General features: G+C 41.8%; 1 protein-coding gene across 1 annotated transcript; it reads left to right on the top strand.

The window, feature by feature from the left end:
- Positions 1-588: 588 nt before the first annotated feature.
- Positions 589-21,560, top strand: LOC112233054 (5'-nucleotidase domain-containing protein 2). Its single transcript, XM_024400434.2, has 14 exons — positions 589-1,215; positions 1,740-1,924; positions 2,038-2,112; positions 2,251-2,306; positions 2,440-2,533; positions 3,049-3,177; positions 12,256-12,316; positions 13,013-13,115; positions 15,647-15,748; positions 15,888-15,969; positions 19,182-19,268; positions 19,469-19,609; positions 19,893-19,957; positions 20,110-21,560. The coding sequence occupies exons 1-14, from the start codon at positions 861-863 to the stop codon at positions 20,369-20,371; spliced, it is 1,797 nt and encodes a 598-aa protein (XP_024256202.1). The 5' UTR covers positions 589-860; the 3' UTR covers positions 20,372-21,560.
- The last annotated feature ends 260 nt before the right edge of the window (positions 21,561-21,820 follow it).

A 21,820-nucleotide genomic window follows, 5' to 3' on the forward strand; every position in this document is an offset into this window, starting at 1 on the left:
CTGGGTAGATGCATCACCTGGATCAGATCACAAAACTCACATAACTCATGTAAACAAGGCTTCTTGTTTTTGGAACATTTGCATCAGGCACAAATATCCATTATCAATCATTAGTATATCCACACATGTACCTCTCTCGGATCCATCATGCTGCTATTTTCAAGAATGTACTTGCAATATTGAGTTGCATGTATTAATATATTTTCAATATTTTAATATAAATTGATGTGTTCCAAACTGTAGTCATGCAGTTACAATTGACACACGACATTGCTGGACATGGTTGATCTCGTAATATTCACTAGATGGGCTACCAACCCTACAATGTGTAACTTGTTACTGCGGGAAACCACTTGCTGAATCCATTGGCGTCTAATAACGCAAATTTTTACCAAACTTTTTCATCACAAACAATTTTATTAAAATATGATTATTAGAATAAAACCTACATTTAATTAAATGATGGTTCCCAGGTTTGATAAATATTTCATCCATGAAATAAAACATGAGATGCTTCTGCCAGCTGGAAGCTTAGATCAGTCACGTAGCAGGCGTAGGTCGAACTGTGTGTGCATGGAAACACGTTTTGGGAAGACTGCATTCTTTCCCACCATAATAGGCTGAACGTGAAATCAGTCATCGTCTCACCGCTCGTGATTCGATGAGGATGTTGATACCACAGAGGAAGAGGCGAAGCGAGAGAGCTGACTCCGCCCCATAATCTGTCCGGCAATGGGAGTGTCGAATATGCACTGGATCTTACTTGTGCATCAGACTCAGTGGCTATTGTAGGCTATTCACTACATATTTTTGGGGGTGAGATAACGTTCTAAAGATACTCTGATAAATGCCAAGTACTAATGTCCTGTCACAAAATAAGAATGTTTAGCCATGCGTTATGGCAGACAAGTAAGTCCACGTCGCTTCGCAAAGTTTATGTGGCTTCTTGTGGTAGCGTGGCATCTACAGGTCCGACCACGCAAATAGGGAAATGCTGCGAAGATGAACAAAGTTGTGGATCAGATTTAGGTATCCAGCCTGTACGGTCCACAGCCATCCCAACTTCTCCATCACCCGCAAATCACAGACACGTAGCGAGCAACAACCAGAGGGTGTCGCCTACCTTGTCTGAAAGGGCATTCACTACAGGACTCCAGATTGACTCCAAGACTTACCTTTGGTCAAGGTATAATGAAATGAAACGGCTTGTGCACGGTAAGATGTTTTTATGTAAATGTTAAAGTTTGCCTAAAATATGTTAGTTTGTTTTGCCAACTGAAACTTTTTAATCACTAACCCATTTCCCTTTTGTCAATACTGTTTTTCCATCCATACCAGATAGATTGTTGGTTGTCAGTTGACAAATGTTAGACCCCTGCCATATCATCTTATTATTGCTACACTCTGGAAACTTTTCAACCTCTTATTTGTCATTTTAGTAACAAAATGATTTGATTAGATTAGAATCAGGTTGACCAATAAACCTAGTCTTTTATATTAACACCCCCCTCCCATTCCAATTATTATGTCTGTAATAAACTCTGAAGGATGTGCTAACTGTGAGTGAAATGTTCATAACCTAATGAAATACATCTTTGGCCATTTTTAACTAAAGGCCCCTACTGCCCAAAATTGTCCAGACTTCAGTTTACCCACACAATGCATTGAAGACGATTCATGAAGACTGATCATGGTAGATTTGGTATTTTGTTTAATGTCTCCCCCCTCCTTTTCTGCAGATCTGATTCCTCCAGGTGTATGTAACTTACTGAACCCCTCCACCATCTATGCCAACAATGAGGTTGACTTGGACGAAGTGGACATCTATGGCTTTGATTATGACTACACACTCGCTCTGTACTCCAACACTCTTGATACAATGATCTACAACACAGCTCGAGACTTCCTTGTCAAACACTACAAGGTGTGTCTGATGGAAATGCGATGCTGTTTGCCTCATATTCTCATACAAATGTTCACAATGCACGTTTGTTTGATTTGAATTTGTTAAATTCTTTCTTTTAACTCCCCAAACAGTATCCAGGGGGCATTAGCAAGTATGACTATATTCCCAACTTCGCTGCACGTGGTCTCCACTATGACATTCAGAAGGTAAGTGCTTTTTTTCTGTATAAAAGCTTATAGTATAAACATTCAACAGGAAAAGTTTGAAATTAGCTGAAATAGTTTTACAATTTTTTTTACTAGAGTGAAATGGTAGTTGAACTAATAAAATAGTTTTCCGTGCAGGGACTGTTGATGAAAATAGATGCCTTCCATTACATCCAGCTGGGGACTGTATACAGGTAAGTTACTTGCTCTGTGAATATATGGAAAACAATTTTCTTTTTCTAATAACAATAGTCTTTGCTATTGCTATGTCATGGATTAAATACTGTAGTCCAGAGACCATAGTGAAAGAGATGTTAATTCCCACAGGGGTCTGAAGCCTGTTCCAGATGACGAGGTTTTGGAGCTCTATGGTGGAACTCACCATGTCCCTCTTCAGGAAGTCAGTGGCTTCTATGGAAAGGTCACTACTTCACCACATTCTTCGACATCACTTGCCTGTGTCTTCCTGAACAGATGAGCTAGATGATGAGCTAGACAAGGATCGGAGATTGTGCATAAACATATTTGACCTATAGGCCTAAATGTTGAAAAAGCATGCAAAAGTGATGATCTTTAAAGTAAAATAGTTCACAATTGCAATTCCTTCTAGTTGCAATGGCAGTAACTATAAGACACGTTTTACCATGTCCGTGACCTGCTCTAAACCACATTCTTTCTTTTAATCACAAAGAATCCTATGGAGACTTTAGGCCAGCTACTGGAGAAATAGACATGGTCTGACTCGTTTATTGCTCTGTTCTCTGTGCCTTGGGAGAAGTTGAGTTTATTTGCCCACTTGATTAAATACCCTCCAAACCAAATGGTCGGTGTTCTCATACTATACTACGGGAATAAAAATCTATTAACTGACTGGTGTGCATGAATATGTATAACTTGGTGTGTCTTCTATCCCGTTGGGCTAACGTTATCTTACAGGGTCCAATGATGAAGCAGTTCATGGATGTTTTCTCCATCCCAGAGATGACTCTCCTGGCAGCTGCCAATGACTACTTCAACTCCAATGACATTGAATATGACCCTGGTCATCTCTACAAAGATGTTTCGGTGAGTGCATTCAGCAACAAAACATGAATCCAAAGATAATACTTTATTTGAATTCAGACATCAAAGTAGGACCAGTTTTTCAAATGTGGGCAAATAGCTGGTTCTGAAAATACAAGGCTTTTAACTAAAAAGTCTAACTTAGTTCATTGCTGCACCCTGACTCCTGAGTTGTTGCACCGAAGTCAATGTCTGTGAATTTTCCTTTTGTCTACCATTGTGCATGGCAGTTGAGAATGTGGGCTAACTTTGTTTTTCATGCTGTGTTAGTCAGTCAGTGTGCCAAAAGCTATTTTATTCCTCCTCTCCCTCTCTCCCCTTCAAGTGGAGCCACTTACTAATGCTTAGTGTGTCTAAATGGAAAAGGTTGGGCTAAAGAAAGCTAAAGAAAGACAAATTTATGTCGGTGAGGTAGCTTTTGGTGCCTGCCACGTTACCAGTGTGTTGGGCTCTGTTCAAATGCTGTCAAGACATAGTGAAAAGTTCCCCATCTGTGTCCTGAGAACCCAAAAGTCGCATACCATTTTATCTTCTCATTGACTATAAATAGCTGCTGAACTCGATATTTGTAATGAACATTGATTTTAATGTAAAAAATTACAAAAACTGTAAATATCATCAATTTGGTCATAGTCAGTATTTTCCAAAAAACTTTTGCGAGATTTAGGGAAGCTGTTACATTCCTAGATTCATTGGATATTTGAGGGTTGTATTTTTGATTTCGATCATGCCATCTAACACGGGATGGTAAAACCTAGGGACAATTGTCATGCATGGAGAGAACTGCGCTGATTGCTCTCTATCCAACTGTGTGGCAGAATCAACAGGCACTGAGACAGACCTGCCCACATGACGCAGTGCCTCAGACTTGTTTACATATCGTCGCTGTCTGATAACATTTGAGCCATTTTAATTTGGTTATTTATTCAAAGCAGTATCCCCTTAATGTATGCTGACTCTAGGAAGAAAATGTATTCAAAATAGCTTCTAAAGTTTCATGTATTTTTGTTAATGGGATAATATGGTCGTTTAAAAAAAAAAATCCTGAAAAGAAGATGTTTTGGACATGAGGTTTTCGTCAGACAGTGACGATAAGACAATACTTGGCCCATAAGCCCATAAGTGATCACTCGGGTCTTTCACAGTTTTGGGCAAAATGAGAATTGAGACGATGCACGCTTGCATCCCAACTGCCACTTGTCAACATTCCAAAGCCATTTGTGAGCATCATGGGGCCATACTTGCAAACATTAGAAAAAATTTAAGTTTGACAAAAAGTTTAGTCTCAAAATGCGCATCAGCCAATTAAAATCGTAGATGTAATTGCACGTGATCAAATACTTACCCATGAAGCATCCTTAACAGAAGTCTAATGGTACATTCTGATAATCAAAGCAACTAGATCATGTGTGTTTGACTGATTAGTCAAATAGCTTTCTGTGTAGAGTGCTTAGCTCCACGTAATTGTGGCAAGGGTTCGAATTTTACATGAGTTTTCCCTGTTGAAATGTAGAATTATATTAAAAATTTAAATTTTAAAAGATAGAAAAAAGCAAGGGGCCTAGACAGCTTCCCTGGGGAATTCCTGATTCTACCTGGATTGTTTTGGAGAGGCTTCCATTAAAGAACACACTCTGTGTTCTGTTAGACAGGTAACTCCTTATCCACAATCTAGTAGGGGATATAAAGCCATTACACACAGGTTTTTCCAGCAGCAGACTGATCAATAATGTCAAAAGCTGAACTGAAGTCAAACAAAACAGCCCCCACAATCTTTTTTATCATCAATCTCTGTATCAGCCTATCAAATATCTTAGACTTTATATCCACCAACAAATGCCATTTCTTAAAATAGGTCAACTTGGTCACCAAATTGCATAGATGTATAGGCTATAGTTTACATGTACAATGTTTCATATGCATTTTTATAATCATCCACTTTGTCACGTGTTATTTGAATCGAGCATCGAGTACCAGCAGTGAACAGTGTTTTCTTTAACAAAAATGCTTTATGCGAGGGGGCTCGAACCCACGGTTAATGTGCACTGGTTTTAGTCAACCGCTTTGACTCTAAAACCACAGTGAAACAGATGAGCAACAATGTGGGATTTTGTCATATATATGAAAATGTGCCTTTCTGAATTTTGTCAGGTCAACGAGACATCATGCAATATTGGCACTCCAACACATGAGAAGGACCAAGCGGAACAAAAGTAAACCTTGAATTTGAAGGTTTAAAATAGCCCTCTGGTGGCCACATTGACCTATTCTAAGAAATGCCATTGGTTGGTGGATATAAAGTCTAAGATTTTTGATCGGCTGATGCAGGATTTGTTACAAGAAAATAATCACTGCCACCTGCTAAAGTTAGCATAGGGCTAAATGTGCCAGGTTATGTAATGAGAACAGCATTTAATCACATGCAACTATGTCGATGATTTTAATTGACTGATGCCCATTTTAAGACTGAGAGAAAGTTTAAACCTAAACTTTTCTAATGTTGGCAAGTATGGCCCCCTTGCGTCCCACCACAACCTGTTTTGTAACATGATTTACTATTAAGCACTGCCAGACAGCCTCTCACTCCGGTAATAGATAGTGAGAACGTTCAAAACAATGTCACCGAAGCTCTTTGCCACTCGTCAGTGACTTGATAAGTTGATTTAGTTAACGTTGCCTACTGCTCAATGTGCCTGCTAGCTACTAGCTAGCTTCATTGACAAACACAGATGGAAATTAGCTAGCTCGTGGTTTTGGGTGATGATAATGGTTTGATGGCACCGGAGAGGATGGCTGTCATTTCATGGGCTCTTAACAAACCGTGCTATTTTGTTCAAAACTTATTTTGTACATAAAGTTGCTCACTGGAGAGACTCTATCCGAAGCGGTGCAGCCAGCGGGTTTCTCCACGCATCGCGCCGACAGAAACAAACATCTTTCTGGTAAGAAGAGGGGCGGGGGCGTATGCCTTATGGCCAACGTGACATGGTGTGATGAAAGAAACATACAGGAACTCAAATCCTTCTGTTCACCTGATATAGAATTCCTCACAATCAAATGTAGACCGCATTATCTACCAAGAGAATTCTCTTCGATTATAATCACAGCCGTATATATCCCCCAAGCAGACACATCGATGGCTCTGAACGAACTTTATTTAACTCTCTGCAAACTGGAAACGATTTATCCGGAGGCTGCATTCATTGTAGCTGGGGATTTTAACAAGGCTAATCTGAAAACAAGACTCCCTAAATTGTATCAGCATATCGATTGCGCAACCAGGGGTGGAAAGACCCTGGATCATTGTTACTCTAACTTCCGCGACGCATATAAGGCCCTGCCCCGCCCCCCTTTCGGAAAAGCTGACCACGACTCCATTTTGTTGATCCCTGCCTACAGACAGAAACTAAAACAAGAGGCTCCCACGCTGAGGTCTGTCCAACGCTGGTCCGACCAAGCTGACTCCACACACCAAGACTGCTTCCATCACGTGGACTGGGAGATGTTTCGTATTGCGTCAGATAACAATATTGACGAATACGCTGATTCGGTGTGCGAGTTCATTAGAACGTGCGTTGAAGATGTCGTTCCCATAGCAATGATTAAAACATTCCCTAACCAGAAACCGTGGATTGATGGCAGCATTCGTGTGAAACTGAAAGCGCGAACCACTGCTTTTAATCAGGGCAAGGTGTCTGGTAACATGACTGAATACAAACAGTGCAGCTATTCCCTCCGCAAGGCTATCAAACAAGCTAAGCGCCAGTACAGAGACAAAGTAGAATCTCAATTCAACGGCTCAGACACAAGAGGCATGTGGCAGGGTCTACAGTCAATCCCGGACTACAGGAAGAAATCCAGCCCAGTCACGGACCAGGATGTCTTGCTCCCAGGCAGACTAAATAACTTTTTGCCCGCTTTGAGGACAATACAGTGCCACTGACACGGCCTGCAACGAAAACATGCGGTCTCTCCTTCACTGCAGCCGAGGTGAGTAAGACATTTAAACGTGTTAACCCTCGCAAGGCTGCAGGCCCAGACGGCATCCCCAGCCGCGCCCTCAGAGCATGCGCAGACCAGCTGGCCGGTGTGTTTACGGACATATTCAATCAATTCCTATACCAGTCTGCTGTTCCCACATGCTTCAAGAGGGCCACCATTGTTCCTGTTCCCAAGAAAGCTAAGGTAACGGAGCTAAACGACTACCGCCCCGTAGCACTCACATCCGTCATCATGAAGTGCTTTGAGAGACTAGTCAAGGACCATATCACCTCCACCCTACCTGACACCCTAGACCCACTCCAATTTGCTTACCGCCCAAATAGGTCCACAGACGATGCAATCTCAACCACACTGCACACTGCCCTAACTCATCTGGACAAGAGGAATACCTATGTGAGAATGCTGTTCATCAACTACAGCTCGGCATTCAACACCATAGTACCCTCCAAGCTCGTCATCAAGCTCGAGACCCTGGGTCTCGACCCCGCCCTGTGCAACTGGGTACTGGACTTCCTGACGGGCCGCCCCCAGGTGGTGAGGGTAGGCAACAACATCTCCCCGCTGATCCTCAACACTGGGGCCCCACAAGGGTGCGTTCTGAGCCCTCTCCTGTACTCCCTGTTCACCCACGACTGCGTGGCCACGCACGCCTCCAACTCAATCATCAAGTTTGCGGACGACACAACAGTGGTAGGCTTGATTACCAACAACGACGAGACGGCCTACAGGGAGGAGGTGAGGGCCCTCGGAGTGTGGTGTCAGGAAAATAACCTCACACTCAACGTCAACAAAACTAAGGAGATGATTGTGGACTTCAGGAAACAGCAGAGGGAACACCCCCCTATCCACATCGATGGAACAGTAGTGGAGAGGGTAGCGAGTTTTAAGTTCCTCGGCATACACATCACAGACAAACTGAATTGGTCCACTCACACAGACAGCATTGTGAAGAAGGCGCAGCAGCGCCTCTTCAACCTCAGGAGGCTGAAGAAATTCGGCTTGTCACCAAAAGCACTCACAAACTTCTACAGATGCACAATCGAGAGCATCCTGGCGGGCTGTATCACCGCCTGGTATGGCAACTGCACCGCCCTCAACCGTAAGGCTCTCCAGAGGGTAGTGAGGTCTGCACAACGCATCACCGGGGCAAACTACCTGCCCTCCAGGTCACCTACACCACCCGATGCTACAGGAAGGCCATAAAGATCATCAAGGACATCAACCACCGAGCCACTGCCTGTTCACCCCGCTGTCATCCAGAAGGCGAGGTCAGTACAGGTGCATCAAAGCTGGGACCGAGAGACTGAAAAACAGCTTCTATCTCAAGGCCATCAGACTGTTAAACAGCCACCACTAACATTGAGTGGCTGCTGCCAACACACTGTCAATGACACTGACTCAACTCCAGCCACTTTAATAATGGGAATTGATGGGAAATGATGTAAATATATCACTAGCCACTAAACAATGCTACCTTATATAATGTTACTTACCCTACATTATTCATCTCATATGCATACGTATATACTGTACTCTATATCATCGACTGCATCCTTATGTAATACATGTATCACTAGCCACTTTAACTATGCCACTTGGTTTACATACTCATCTCATATGTATATACTGTACTCGATATCATCTACTGTATCTTGCCTATGCTGCTCTGTACCATCACTCATTCATATATCCTTATGTACATATTCTTTATCCCCTTACACTGTGTATAAGACAGTAGTTTTTTGGAATTGTTAGTTAGATTACTTGTTCGTTATTACTGCATTGTCGGAACTAGAAGCACAAGCATTTCGCTACACTCGCATTAACATCTGCTAAGCATGTGTATGTGACAAATAAAATTTGATTTGATTTGAACAGGCCCTCATTCCTGTCATTTGCAGGAGAAAGAGACAGAAAAGATATCGTGGAAAGGGATCGGGGTGCCATGGAGGATCTGCCGATGAGTGGCTTATCTGTCCTAGCCATCCGTACTACTGGCCAACATACAATCCCTGGAAAATAAATTGGATGAACTAAAAGGATGTATATCTAAAGAAGTCTCAAGGTTTTGCTCGCCTGAGGTAGAGCATCTCATGATAAGCTGTAGACCACACTATCTACGAAGAGTTTTTATCTGTATTTTTTTTGTAGCGGTCTACATACCACCACAGACCGATGCTGGCACTAAAACCGCACCCAATGAGTTGTATACTGCCATAAGCAAAAACGCTCATCCAGAGGTGGCGCTCCTAGTGGCCGGGGACTTAAATGCAGGGAAACTTAAATCCGTTTTACATGTTAAATATGCAACCAGAGAGAGAGAAACTCTAGACAACCTTTACTCCACACACAGAGACGTGTACAAAGCTCTCCCTCGCCCCCCATAATTCTATCCTCCTGATTCCTGTTTTCAAGCAAAAATTTAAGCAGGAAGCACCAGTGACTCGGTCAATAAAGAAGTGGTCAGATGAAGCAGATGCTAAACCACTGGACTGTTTTGCTAGCACAGGCTGGAATATGTTCAGGGAGTCTTCTGATGGCATTGATGAGTACACCACATCAGTCACTGACTTCAAAAATAAGTGCATCGACGACGTCGTCCCCACAGTGACTGTCCGTACAAACCCAACCAGAAGCTATGGATTACAGGCAACATCCGCACTGAGCTAAAGGGTAGAGTTGCCGCTTTCAAGGAGCGGGACTTTAACCCGGAAGCTTATAAGAAGCCCCACTATGCCCTCCGACAAACCATCAAACAGACATTGTCGGATGTAGCAGGGCTTGCAAACTATCACAGACTACAAAGGGAAGCACAGCCGAGAGCTGCCCAGTGACACAAGCCTACCAGATGAGCTAAATTCCTTTCTATGCTCGCTTTGAGGCAAGTAACATTGAAACATGCATGAGAGCACCAACTGATGTTTGTGTGATCATGCTCTCTGCAGCCGATGTGAGTAAGACCTTTAAACAGGTCAACATTCACAAGGCCTCAGGGCCAGACGGATTACCAGGACGTGTACTCTGCTGTCTTTACTGACATTTTCAACCTCTCCCTGTTTGAGTCTATAAACCAACATGTAACCTGCCTAAATTACTACCGACCCGTAGCACTCACATCTGAAGCCATGAAGTGCTTTGAAATGCCGTTCATGGCTCACATCAACACCATTAGCCCAGAAACCCTAGACCCACTCCAATTTGCATACCACCCCAACAGATCCACAGATGATGCAATCTCTATTGCCCTCCACACTGCCCTTTCACACCTGGAACACCTATGTGAGAATGCTATTCTTTGACTACAGCTCAGTGTTCAACACCATAGTGCCCTCAAAGCTCATCACAAAGCTAAGGACCCTGGGTCTAAACACCTCCCTCTGCAACTGGATCCTGGACTTCCTGATGGGCCGCCCCCAGGTGGTAAGGGTAGGTAACAACACATCCGCCTTGCCGATCCTTTACATGGTGGGCCCTCAGGGGTGCGTGCTCAGTCCCTTCCTGTACTCCCTGTTCAATCATGACTGCATGGCCAGGCACGACTCCAACACCATTAAGTTTGCAGATAACACAACAGTGGTAGGCCTGATCACCAAAAACAACGAGACAGCATATAGGGAGGAGGTCAGAGACCTGGTCGTGTGGTGCCATGACAACAACCTCTCCCTCAACGTGATCAAGACAAAGGAGATGATTGTGGACTACAGGAAAAGGAGGACCAAGTGCCCCCCCCCATTCTCATCTATGAGGCTGTTGTGTAGCAGGTTGAGAGCTTCAAGTTCCTTGGTGTCCACATCTAAAATGAACATGGTCCAGGCACGCCAAGACAGTTGTGAAGAGTGCATGAGAGAACCTATTCCTCCTCAGGAGACTGAAAAGATTTGTCATGGGTCCTCAGATCCTCAAAAGGTTTGACAGCTGTACCACTGAGAGCATCCTGACTCGTTGCATCACTGCATGGTATGGCAACTGCTCGGCCTCCGACCACAAGGCACTACAGGGGGTGGTGCGTACGGCCCAGTACATCACTGGGGCCAAGCTTCCTGCCATCCAGGACCTCTATACCAGGCGGTGTCAGAGGAAGGCCGTAAAATTGTCAGACTTGTCAGCCACCCCAGTCATAGACTGGTCTCTCTGCTACCGCATGGAAAGCGGCACTGGAGCGCTAAAGTCTAGGTCAGGACGCTTCTAAACAGATTCTACCCCCAAGCCAGAAGTCTACTGAACATGTAATCAATGGCTACCCAGACTACTTGCATTGCCCCCCCCCCCTTTTACACTGCTGCTACGCTCTGTTATGCATAAATCACTTTAATAACTCTACCCACATGTGTATATATTACCTCAATTACCTCGAAGCCGGTGCCCCCGTACATTGACTCTGTAGCGGTACCCCCTGATTATAGCCTCGCTATTGTTATTTTACTGCTGCTCTTTAATTATTTGTTACTTTTTTTATTAGGTATTTTTCTTAACTGCATTGTTGATTTAAGGGCCTGTAAGCATTTCACTAAGGTGTTGAATTCGGCACATGTGACAAATCAAATTTGATTTGATGAACAGCATGTAGCTTGTGCATTATTTACGATAGTTTTACAGCTTGCCGATGAAGTTGTAGACATGTTCTCAGAAATCAGTCCTGAGTGCAGCTACTTGAAAGTACTACACCAAGCACCTTACCAATATGTACAATTGTGTGACTAAGACCACCCCTGCAAAAAAAATCATTTATATAAATTAATGTAGCGAACATAACACACCCACATCGAACCAGGCCTTGTTTTGTTAAGTTGCTGATTCAGGATGTCTATGATTGTTCAGAATCAAACTGTACTTCCCAGTTACAGAAGTGAGTGGCAAGATTCCAGGAATGCTAGATCTTTACAGCACACTCCGCAAACATTCAATTGGATCTCTCCCAAGAGAGGAAAAACGTGGCTGGTTAAATGTCCTTTTAGGTGGGAGCAGTAAGCCCACAAAAGTGTTCGGTCAGAAATGTCTTTTAGACTTTGAGCAAGACAACTGTATACAAACATTCTCAGTGAAAGTTGAGCTTATCCACACTCTTTTAATTTTCCATAGGATGCCATTGGAATGGTGCATATCAAAGGCTACATGTACAAGTGGATAATGCAAGACTTGGGTGAGATGTACTATTTTTTTTTTTTTTCATCTTCGGTTTTAGACATTATATCTCATTTGTTTGTTGTATTGGATGCTCCCCATCTCACCCATGCCCAGATTGCAGGTTCTTTTAAACAGAACATTGTTAAAATCCCCTAAATAAAAAAAAGTGTTGTCTTGATCCACTGTTTATTTCTCTGTATTTGAAAACATAAACAGGAGAGCAATTTAACTGCCCTGCAGATAATAGTTTTGGGGTTATGATAAGATAAGAAGTACTAATATTTTCAAGTATTTTAAATCTGATTCTTCCAAAACCATTGCTAAGGGTAAGTCGAGATAATTGATCAAATGTTGCAAACATACATTAAAGTGCAAAAAAATGACTGTACCCTTGACAATTTATAATGTTAATAGGTTTTGTTTAAAGATGTGTTTACGGAGTTCAGGTTTGTCAGGAATTGAGAGGAGAGGGCATTTCAAGACAGTATAAAATGTATCTTTATACTCTGCTGTACCACAGTCTCACAATTACTTTTAAATACCTTTTGTATTTTGCTTAAATGCTACATGACTGTTTCCCACTGGACAAAGCTATCAGTTTCTTCCAAGGGACAACACGTTCTGACGGAAGTGGAATATTTACATACTTGAGAAATACTCAAGGGAAGGGGATATTCCTGTCTGAATTGACCCTTTCATCTCCCTCCCACAGAGAAATATATTCTCAGAGGAGATGAGACATATGCAGTTCTGCACCGTCTGGCCAGCCATGGCAAGAAGCTCTTCCTTATAACCAACAGCCCATTTAGCTTTGTGTAAGTGTCACCATCAACCAAATAAATCAGAGATATACAGTACCAGTCAAAAGTATGGATACAGATACTCATTCAAGGGTTTCTTTATTTTTACTATTTTCTACACTGTACAAAAATAGTGAAGACATTAGAACTAGGAAATAACACATATGAAATCATGTAGTAACCAAAAAGTGTTAAGCAAAAATGTTATATTTTCAAAGTAGCCACCCTTTGCATTGATGACAGCTTTGCTCTTGGCATTCTCTCAACCAGATTCACATGGAAAGCTTTTCCAACAGTCTTGAAGGAGTTCCCACATATCCTGAGCATTTGTTGGCTGCTTTTCCTTCACTCTGCAGTCCAACTCATCCCAAACCATCTCAATTGGGTTGTGGTCAGGTGATTGTGGAGGACAGGTCATCTGATGCAGTACGCATCACTCTCGTTCTTGGTCAAATAGCCCTTACACAGCCTGGAGGTGTGTTGGGTCATTGTCCTGTTGAAAAACAAAGCACAAACTAGATGGGATGGCTTTCTAAATTCTAAGTAAATGGTGTTCTAAATAAATCACTGACTGTATCACCAGCAAAGCACCATTACCACCACCTCCATGCTTCACGGTGGGAACCACACATGCAGAGATCATCCGTTCACCTACTCTGCGTCTCACAAAAACACTGTGGTTGGAACCAAAAATCTCAAATTTGGACACATCAGACCAAAGGACAGATTTCCACCGGTCTAATGTCCATTGCTCATGTTTCTTGGCCAAAGCAAGTCTCTTCTTCTTATTGGTGTTTTTTAGCAGTGGTTTCTTTGCCGCAATTAGACTGAAGGCCTGATTCACGAAGTCCCCTCAACAGTTGACGTTGAGATGTGTCTGTTACCTGAACTCTGAAGCATTTATTTGGGCTGCAATTTCTGAGGCTGGTAACTCTAATGAACTTATCCACTTAACTCTGGATCTTCCTTTCCTGTGGCGGTCCTCATGAGAGCCAGTTTCATCATAGCCACCAAGCGCTATCTTCTGTATACCACCCCTACCATGTCACAATACAACTGATTGTCTCAAAAGCATTAAGAAGGAAAGAAATTCCACAAATGAACTTTTAAGGCACACCTGTTAATTGAAATGCATTCCAGGTGACTACCTAATAAAGCTGGTTGAGAGAATACCAAGAGTGTGCAAAGCTGTCATCAAGGCAAAGGGTGGCTACTTTGAAGAATCTCAAATATAAAATATATTCTGATTTGTTACAACATGATTCCATATGTGTTATTTCATAGTTTTGATGTCTTCACTATTATTCTACAATATAGAAAATAGTAAAAATGAAGAAAAACCCTTGAATGAGTAGGTGTGTCCAAACTTTTGACTGGTGCTGTACATTCAGACAAAGGCGGCGGCGTGCGCTTTCAAGTTGTTTGGGGAAGCGCATGTTCACCATTAAAAATGCACCTTTATAATAAATTATTCCATGCATCCTCGCATTTGCAGACTTATGTAAGAGAGCCTACTATTCGTAATGTGATGAGTAGATTGGATAGTCATAATTTAGGCTAATGATATAACTCGATCACTGTTCGCAGAAAATACTGTTCAATGCAAGGCTGAGCGCGTTGTAGAGTAGATCTATGCTATTGTAGATTATCCTTTCTTTGCACGGGAAGAATTTGGCCTTTTTTTATAAACATATTTCATGCAATCCTACTACACTTTATGACTAGAGGCATGAGCAGAATGTTTTCATCATCAACTTAGCCTGCTCTGCTGACAAACAGATCAATAAAAACAACGTTGCTTGATCCATAGAATAGGCCTATGAGACGGGGAGACACAAATACAATATGATGTCCATCTAACTTGGAGGAGGAAATTATTGTCCAAAAACAAACTCATGTGGCACTGATCCAACAATGATAAAGAGTGAATATGCACACTCACTGGGGATATGGCCTGTGCTCTCTTCTGGTGCCAATAAAATAGGCTATACTGGCCGCTCAATTTAGTTGAGAATTTTGATAACTAAAAGACAGATGAGGATTTTTATTGTCTTATCTTTACAGCAATATAGCCATTTGCCTTCCAAAGTACGTTTTCTCACGGTTGTATTTTGAAATATTGCGATATGCCTGGCTGGGGCTCTCTACCTCTCACTGACAGTTGTAACTCGACAATCATCTATTTGGTATTTGCCGCGCACGCTACCCAAATTGCGGGCCCTTACGACTTTAGGCAATGTGATTTAAACAATCCACAGCTTATTAATTTTATTTTAAGACGCTAATGTTCCTCTGTGGCCAAATCATGCTTTCTGGTGTAGTAGCCTATTTTGAATTATTTTATTTATTTCTGAATACACAGGAGTAGGTTAATTAGGTTATAATTTTGGAAATTTTAATTCAATTGACTTTCGGGGGAAGCTTTGCTTTTATTTGTAAAAATTGTTAACCTTATGGATGTGCCATCTGTGGGCACTTTCAGGTCTCAACAGTAACTGTACATTTTGTGGTTGTTCACTAACCAGCTGTTTTCTGATTTTATTTAGAGACAAAGGGATGAAATACATGGTAGGAAAGGACTGGAGGGACTTTTTTGATGTTGTCATTGTTCAAGCTGACAAACCACACTTCTTCAACAACTGTGGCAAGTAAGTCTGAGACTCTATATCTTTATACTCCCAACCAAGAAGTGTCTAAGTTCTATAACCTTGGTCTATGAGAGAAAATGAGAGCATTCTACACACTGTTCAGGTCATTGTGTGACCTGATCATATTTTCTACTTGCAGACCTTTCAGACGTTTGGATGGCAACGGGGACCTTCAGTGGGACAAGATCAAGAGCTTGGATAAGGGCCAGATCTACAAACAGGTAGGAGCGGAGACATTACCCAGAAATATTACTTTATTCAGTGCATTCAGAAAGTATTCAGACCTCTTGACCTTTTCTACATTTTGTTACGTTACAGCCTTATTCTAAAATGAATTAAATCTAAATTTTCGCCTCAATCTACACACTACCCCATAATGATAAAACAACAATTTGATTTTAGCAAATATATGAAGAAAAAACCCCTGAAATATCAGGTATGACGCTACAAGCTTGGCACATCTGTATTTGTTAAGTTTCTCCCATTCTCTGCAGATCCTTCAAGCTCTGTTAGGTTGGATGGGGAGTGTCGCTGCACAGCTGTTTTCACATCTCTTTAGAGATGTTAGATCAAGTCCGGGCTCTGGCTGGGCCACTCAGACATTCAGAGACTTGACCCGAAGCCACTCCTGCGTTGTCTTGGCTGTGTGCTTAGGGTCGTTGTCCTATTGGAAGGTGAACCTTGGTCCCAGTCTGAGGTCCTGAGCGCTCTGTAGCAGGTTTTCATCAAGGATCTCTCTGTACATTGCTCCGTTCATCTTTCCCTCGATCCTGACTAGTCTCCTGGTCTCTGCCGCTGAAAAACCTCCCCACAGCATGATGCTGCCACCACCATGCTTCACCATAGGGATAGTGCCAGGTTTCCTCCAGATGTGACACTCTGTCACCTCCCTGATCAAGGCCCTTCTCCCCTGATTCCTCAGTTTGGCCGGGCGCCCACCTTTAGGAAGAGTCTTGGTGGTCTCAAACACCTTCCATTTAAGAATGATGGAGGGAGGCAACTGTTCTTGGGGACCTTCAATGCTGCAGAAATATTTTGGTACCCTTCCCCAGATCTGTGCCTCAACACAATCCTGTTCCGGAGCTTTACGGACAATTCCTTCGACCCCATGGCTTGGTTTTAGCTCTGACATACACTTGTCACCTTTGGGACCTTTATATAGACAGGTGTGTGCCTTTCCAAATCATGTCCAATCAATTGAACTTACCACAGGTGGACTCCAATCAAGTAGAAACGGCTCAAGGATGATCAATGGAAACAAGATGCACCTGAGTTCAATTTCAAGTCTCATAGCAATGAGGGTGAATAATTACTGCATGTAAATAAGGTATTTTTTGTTTTTATACATTTGCAAAATTTTCTAAACTTGTTTTCACTTTGTCGTGGGGTAGTGTGTGTAGATTGATGAGGAAAAAAACTAATTTTAGAATAAGGCTGTAATGTAACAAAATGTGGGAAAAGTAATTGGGGTCTAAATACTTTCAAATCCGCTGTGTATATATACGCAAAATGATACGTGAGAGTGTGGGCCAAAGTTCTATGCCAGCTTGTAAATTATGAACTTCTCCATTTGAATTGCAAAGTGACTAACTCAGTTGCAGGACTTACCAGCACTTGTGTTCCAGGTAGTGGTCATTTGTGAGATTCACAATGTCAATGTCGCATTTGATCCTTTTACTGTGGGAAATTAATGACATGATTGGAATGGCATTACATTTTTTACATTTGAGTCATTTAGCTGATGGTCTTATCCATTGCGACTTACAGGACATTTATGTACTTTTGCGCACAAGTCCCCTATGGGAATCGAACCCACAACCTTGGTGTTGCAAGACTATTGTGATGTGTGGAACATTAGTCCAAGTTACTATTTAATCAACCTGAATCAAATGTCCCTAGTCTGAGTAATGCTGGTCTTACAAAGATGGCCTTTGAAGTCTACGTAAAGATGTTAGTCTTGTCCTTGAAGTTAGTTCCCTGTTGTAGCTGAAAATGGATCAGGTTTAGTGAAAAGTGGATTATATTTTGATGCTGTGACATGTATTGCCTCTAGGGTTGCAAATGGAGGGTATATTACTGAACAATAACAAAGTTTACCTGTAAACTACCAGAATCTGGGTGACTAAAGTTTTTATTTGTATTTTATCAGATTATATTTTGTGTGGCCTTTTTGGGTACTTCAGATTACTGTAATGATCTCTGGCCCTCTGTGTGGTCTTGTCACATGTAAATATAAAATAATCAAATAAGATGATTTTTAAACTAAACATTTGAATGACAAAACTGTAAAGCATTATCCTAAATATAAACTATCAACTTGGTGAATACCATTGGTGTTTTAATATGAGGGTTTCAGCATGAAATATCCTTAATTTTTATACACACATTTATTTTACTATGTCAATATATCTTTATTGTAAATGTTTTTTCACCAAACTGGTGGCAGATGGGGAAAAAGTCAAGTTCCTCTTGAACCAAATGGTCTATCCACTAGAAACACATGGACAAAGATTTAAAAAATGTTTTCAATATATGAATACATTTTTTTTGTTATTCAAGAATAAATGACTGAAGTTACCATAGATTGACATAGATTACCTGTTAATTCTGTTAACTTTGGTAAATTACCAGTAGTTTTGCAACCCTAATTGCCACAGTAGGACATGGTAACCATGCAGTACTTTTCCGCTCTCCCTAAGAGCACTGCCAACATCATTGGCAGATTGACCCACAGTCAAGGCCAATAGTTGTCTGCTGCTAAGGCCTCAGCAGAATTTGGTGGAAGACCACATCTTTATATTAATTGTCATGTTATAGTTCTGCCAATCCACAGTCCTTTTTTTGCCTTATTTCCTCCTGTTTTTACTTCAAGCATTACAACTTAAAGGCCCAGTGTAGTCAAAAAATGTGTGTTTTCATATACACTGAGTGTACAAAACATTTTAAGGACACCTTCCTAATATTGAGTTCCATTAAGGTGTCCTTAATGTTTTTTGCACTCAGTGTATATGTCCACACTATGAGATTGGAATAATATTATGAAAATTATGATAATGCCCTTTAGTGTAAAAAAAAGATCACCTGAAATGTTTGCCTGTTTTTGGTGGGATGGGGTTTTGGCCTGCCTGGTAGGCCAGGCGATTAAATTTGTTCAAAGACCAATTAGAAAGTGTTCCAAACCTTTCTGCCAATACGTATTTTTTTTTCTCGTTTTCCCCTCCCCATTCAGGACTGTCTCGGAGTGGTCAATCTAAATTCTTGCTTGAGAAATTGCTCTTTGCTAAAAAGCTATTTTTGTTAATTTTTTTAACCATCACAGAAAGGTACTTAATTGTTACCCAGAAATGATTTGATATTGAGATCAAAATGGCTGCATTGGACCTTTTTAATCATCTTTCCTAGTGACATTCATTATGCTGTCTCCTTGTTGTAGGGCAACCTGTTTGACTTTCTCAGGCTCACAGGATGGAGGGGATCCAAGGTGCTCTACTTTGGAGATCATCTGTACAGTGACTTGGCAGTGAGTCATACTATATTATGTCAGAAGTTTTGGTTACTGATACAGGCAGTGTAAATGTGATTTCAGAACACAAGAAATGCACACATGAATTGATTGTGTTTCAAGGACTGTGCCTCGCATTGTTGTGCTTACAATGTAATAACTTGTGGCATGCTGTGGCTAATCGTTGTGCTGGGCTGACTGCTCATGCTCTCCTGCAGGACCTGATGCTGCGTCACGGCTGGCGGACAGGGGCCATAGTACCAGAGCTGGAGGTGGAGACCAGGGTGGTGAATACGGAGCAGTATGCACAAAGCCTCACCTGGCTGCAGGCACTCACCGGTCTACTGGAACGCATGCAGGTACACTATTGGGCATTTTACCACATAGAACTCAGCAAACTGTGAGATCAAAGCAATAGGTTAAGTTACACGTCTTGCATTTACCATGACGGGTCCCTTGCCTTTATGGGATGTGTTCCCAATCAATTGTACCCACGCAAAAAACATGACTACAACAAGCTAATATTATGATTTTGCTACCCATCAGCCATGCAATTGAGAATGGAGACACTTGACGCCATGTTTTTCTTGAATGTTGAGATGAAGGTATTCAAGTGAAACATTTTTTATTGAACCTGTGCAGGTGCATCGAGATCCAAAGTCAAAGGAAGTTCTACAGGATTGGTTGAAGGAAAGAGAAGAGCTTCGGTGAGTCTAGTTATAGTAGATAAATTGTACTTAATTTATCAAAACCGTCGGACAGCTAGTCAGACCTTAAGGATTCTGTGTAATTTTGACTTGGCAAGCTTCGTACAGACCTAGGGCCGAAGGAAGCTCATTTCTTTCATTTTCCCCCTCAGAGCTGTGACCAAGAACCTGTTCAACCCTCACTTTGGCAGCATTTTCCGCACCTGCCACAACCCCACCTTCTTCTCCCGTCGCCTGTGTCGCTTCTCTGACCTCTACATGGCATCCATCAGCTGTCTGCTCAACTACGACCTCTCCTACACCTTCTACCCTCGTCGCACCCCCCTGCAGCACGAGGCGCCCCTGTGGATGGACCAGCTTTGCACTGGCTGCATGAAGACTCCCTTTCTGGAGGAGATGGCTCACATCCGCTGAGGGCCGCTCCGAGGTTTCACAAACTTCAAACTTGATATAAAGAGGCAGGAACTGAAGCTATGCCGGGAGTAAGGAGAATTGGGGCATGGTGCACAGATCATGAGTGCCACCTCCTGGGTGGTTGTATGCCAGTAGGTAAAGTGAAAAGGAAGGGAAAAGGGGATACCTAGTCAGTCACACAACTGAATGCATTCAACCGAAATGTGTCTTCCGTATTTAACCCAACCCCTCTGAACCAGCATACAGTAATGGTAAACTATCTGGCTATTCGAGTTACCCAACATCACTTGGTTGGCAAGAACATTTAACGGGTTAAGCCTTTCGTTACTTTTTAGGTTAGTTAAGTTGAGGTTGCAACTTGTAATTAAAAACCAAAACAATTTGAACAATAACTGTTTGTACATGGTGCGGATATCTGTTACTTGATAACTCTTCTTTTTTTTTTCTCTCTCTCATTTTAACCATGTAGCCTCCTCACTGTAACAGACTGATTTAATGACCTCATTAGTTTGAGTTATGAGTAATGGATCTTAAGTTTATTGGTGTATAGTCTTGGCTGTTACTGTATTTGAGTACGACCATTCACATTGTAGTATGGTTCAGGGCAAGCTAATTTGTTGCAGTCACTAGAAATCTATTTTGGGTCAATCTTGAATCGGTGGCACTTTTGCAACCATGAGTTAACACTTTAAAATGGGAAATAGTTACACATCATACATGTTTTTGTTTGTCAATAATACAATATAGGCTAATGCAAGTCGTTTATACTGCAAAACGTTTAAGTCTCAAATTAAATATCACATCTTTTGTTGCTCAAAAGCTTAATTATCCATTTGTGTCACTTCAAAGTAATAAATGAGTTAAGAGTACCAAATATGACTGCTGAAACAACAATACAAATAGGGTATCTCCCTCTCATAAATGAGAGTTAAGTTATATGATATAAAAGTGTAATTTAGCTGACAAATGTGTGGTAATGGTTTATATATTTGCTCCTGGCTGTCAGTCTGTCTATCTCTGTGGGACAGCCAGTGGCGACCCGTCATTCAGGGCAGGTGAGAGCCCCACCTGTTTAAGCCCCACTCTTTTAGCCTGTTTTGCATGTAATTACGTGTCACATATCACTTTGCAAACATTGTAAAAAATATATATAATCATTGAGTTAATAAAGCTGCATACAAACATGGTCTATTTTTTGCTTTCTTGAGTAAGGCAGCTCAAATGCAGGTGTTTCAGCATAGTGCTTTCTGTGGTGGTGGGGCAGCCAGTGAAATACAGAGCGTTGGGGTTGGCAATGTTCTCGAGTTGCGCCGTGATTGGGTAATGTTTTTCTAGTTGCGCTGTGATTGGCTCAGTGTTCTGCCATATCTAATGGTGAAGCTTGAAAATTCAAGCCCATTAGGTGCTGCCATAGTTACATTAGAAGTGTCCATCCAAGAAGGCTCAAGG

This window comes from Oncorhynchus tshawytscha, linkage group LG16 (genome assembly GCF_018296145.1).
Source record: "Oncorhynchus tshawytscha isolate Ot180627B linkage group LG16, Otsh_v2.0, whole genome shotgun sequence".
Taxonomy (NCBI): Eukaryota; Metazoa; Chordata; class Actinopteri; order Salmoniformes; family Salmonidae; genus Oncorhynchus; species Oncorhynchus tshawytscha.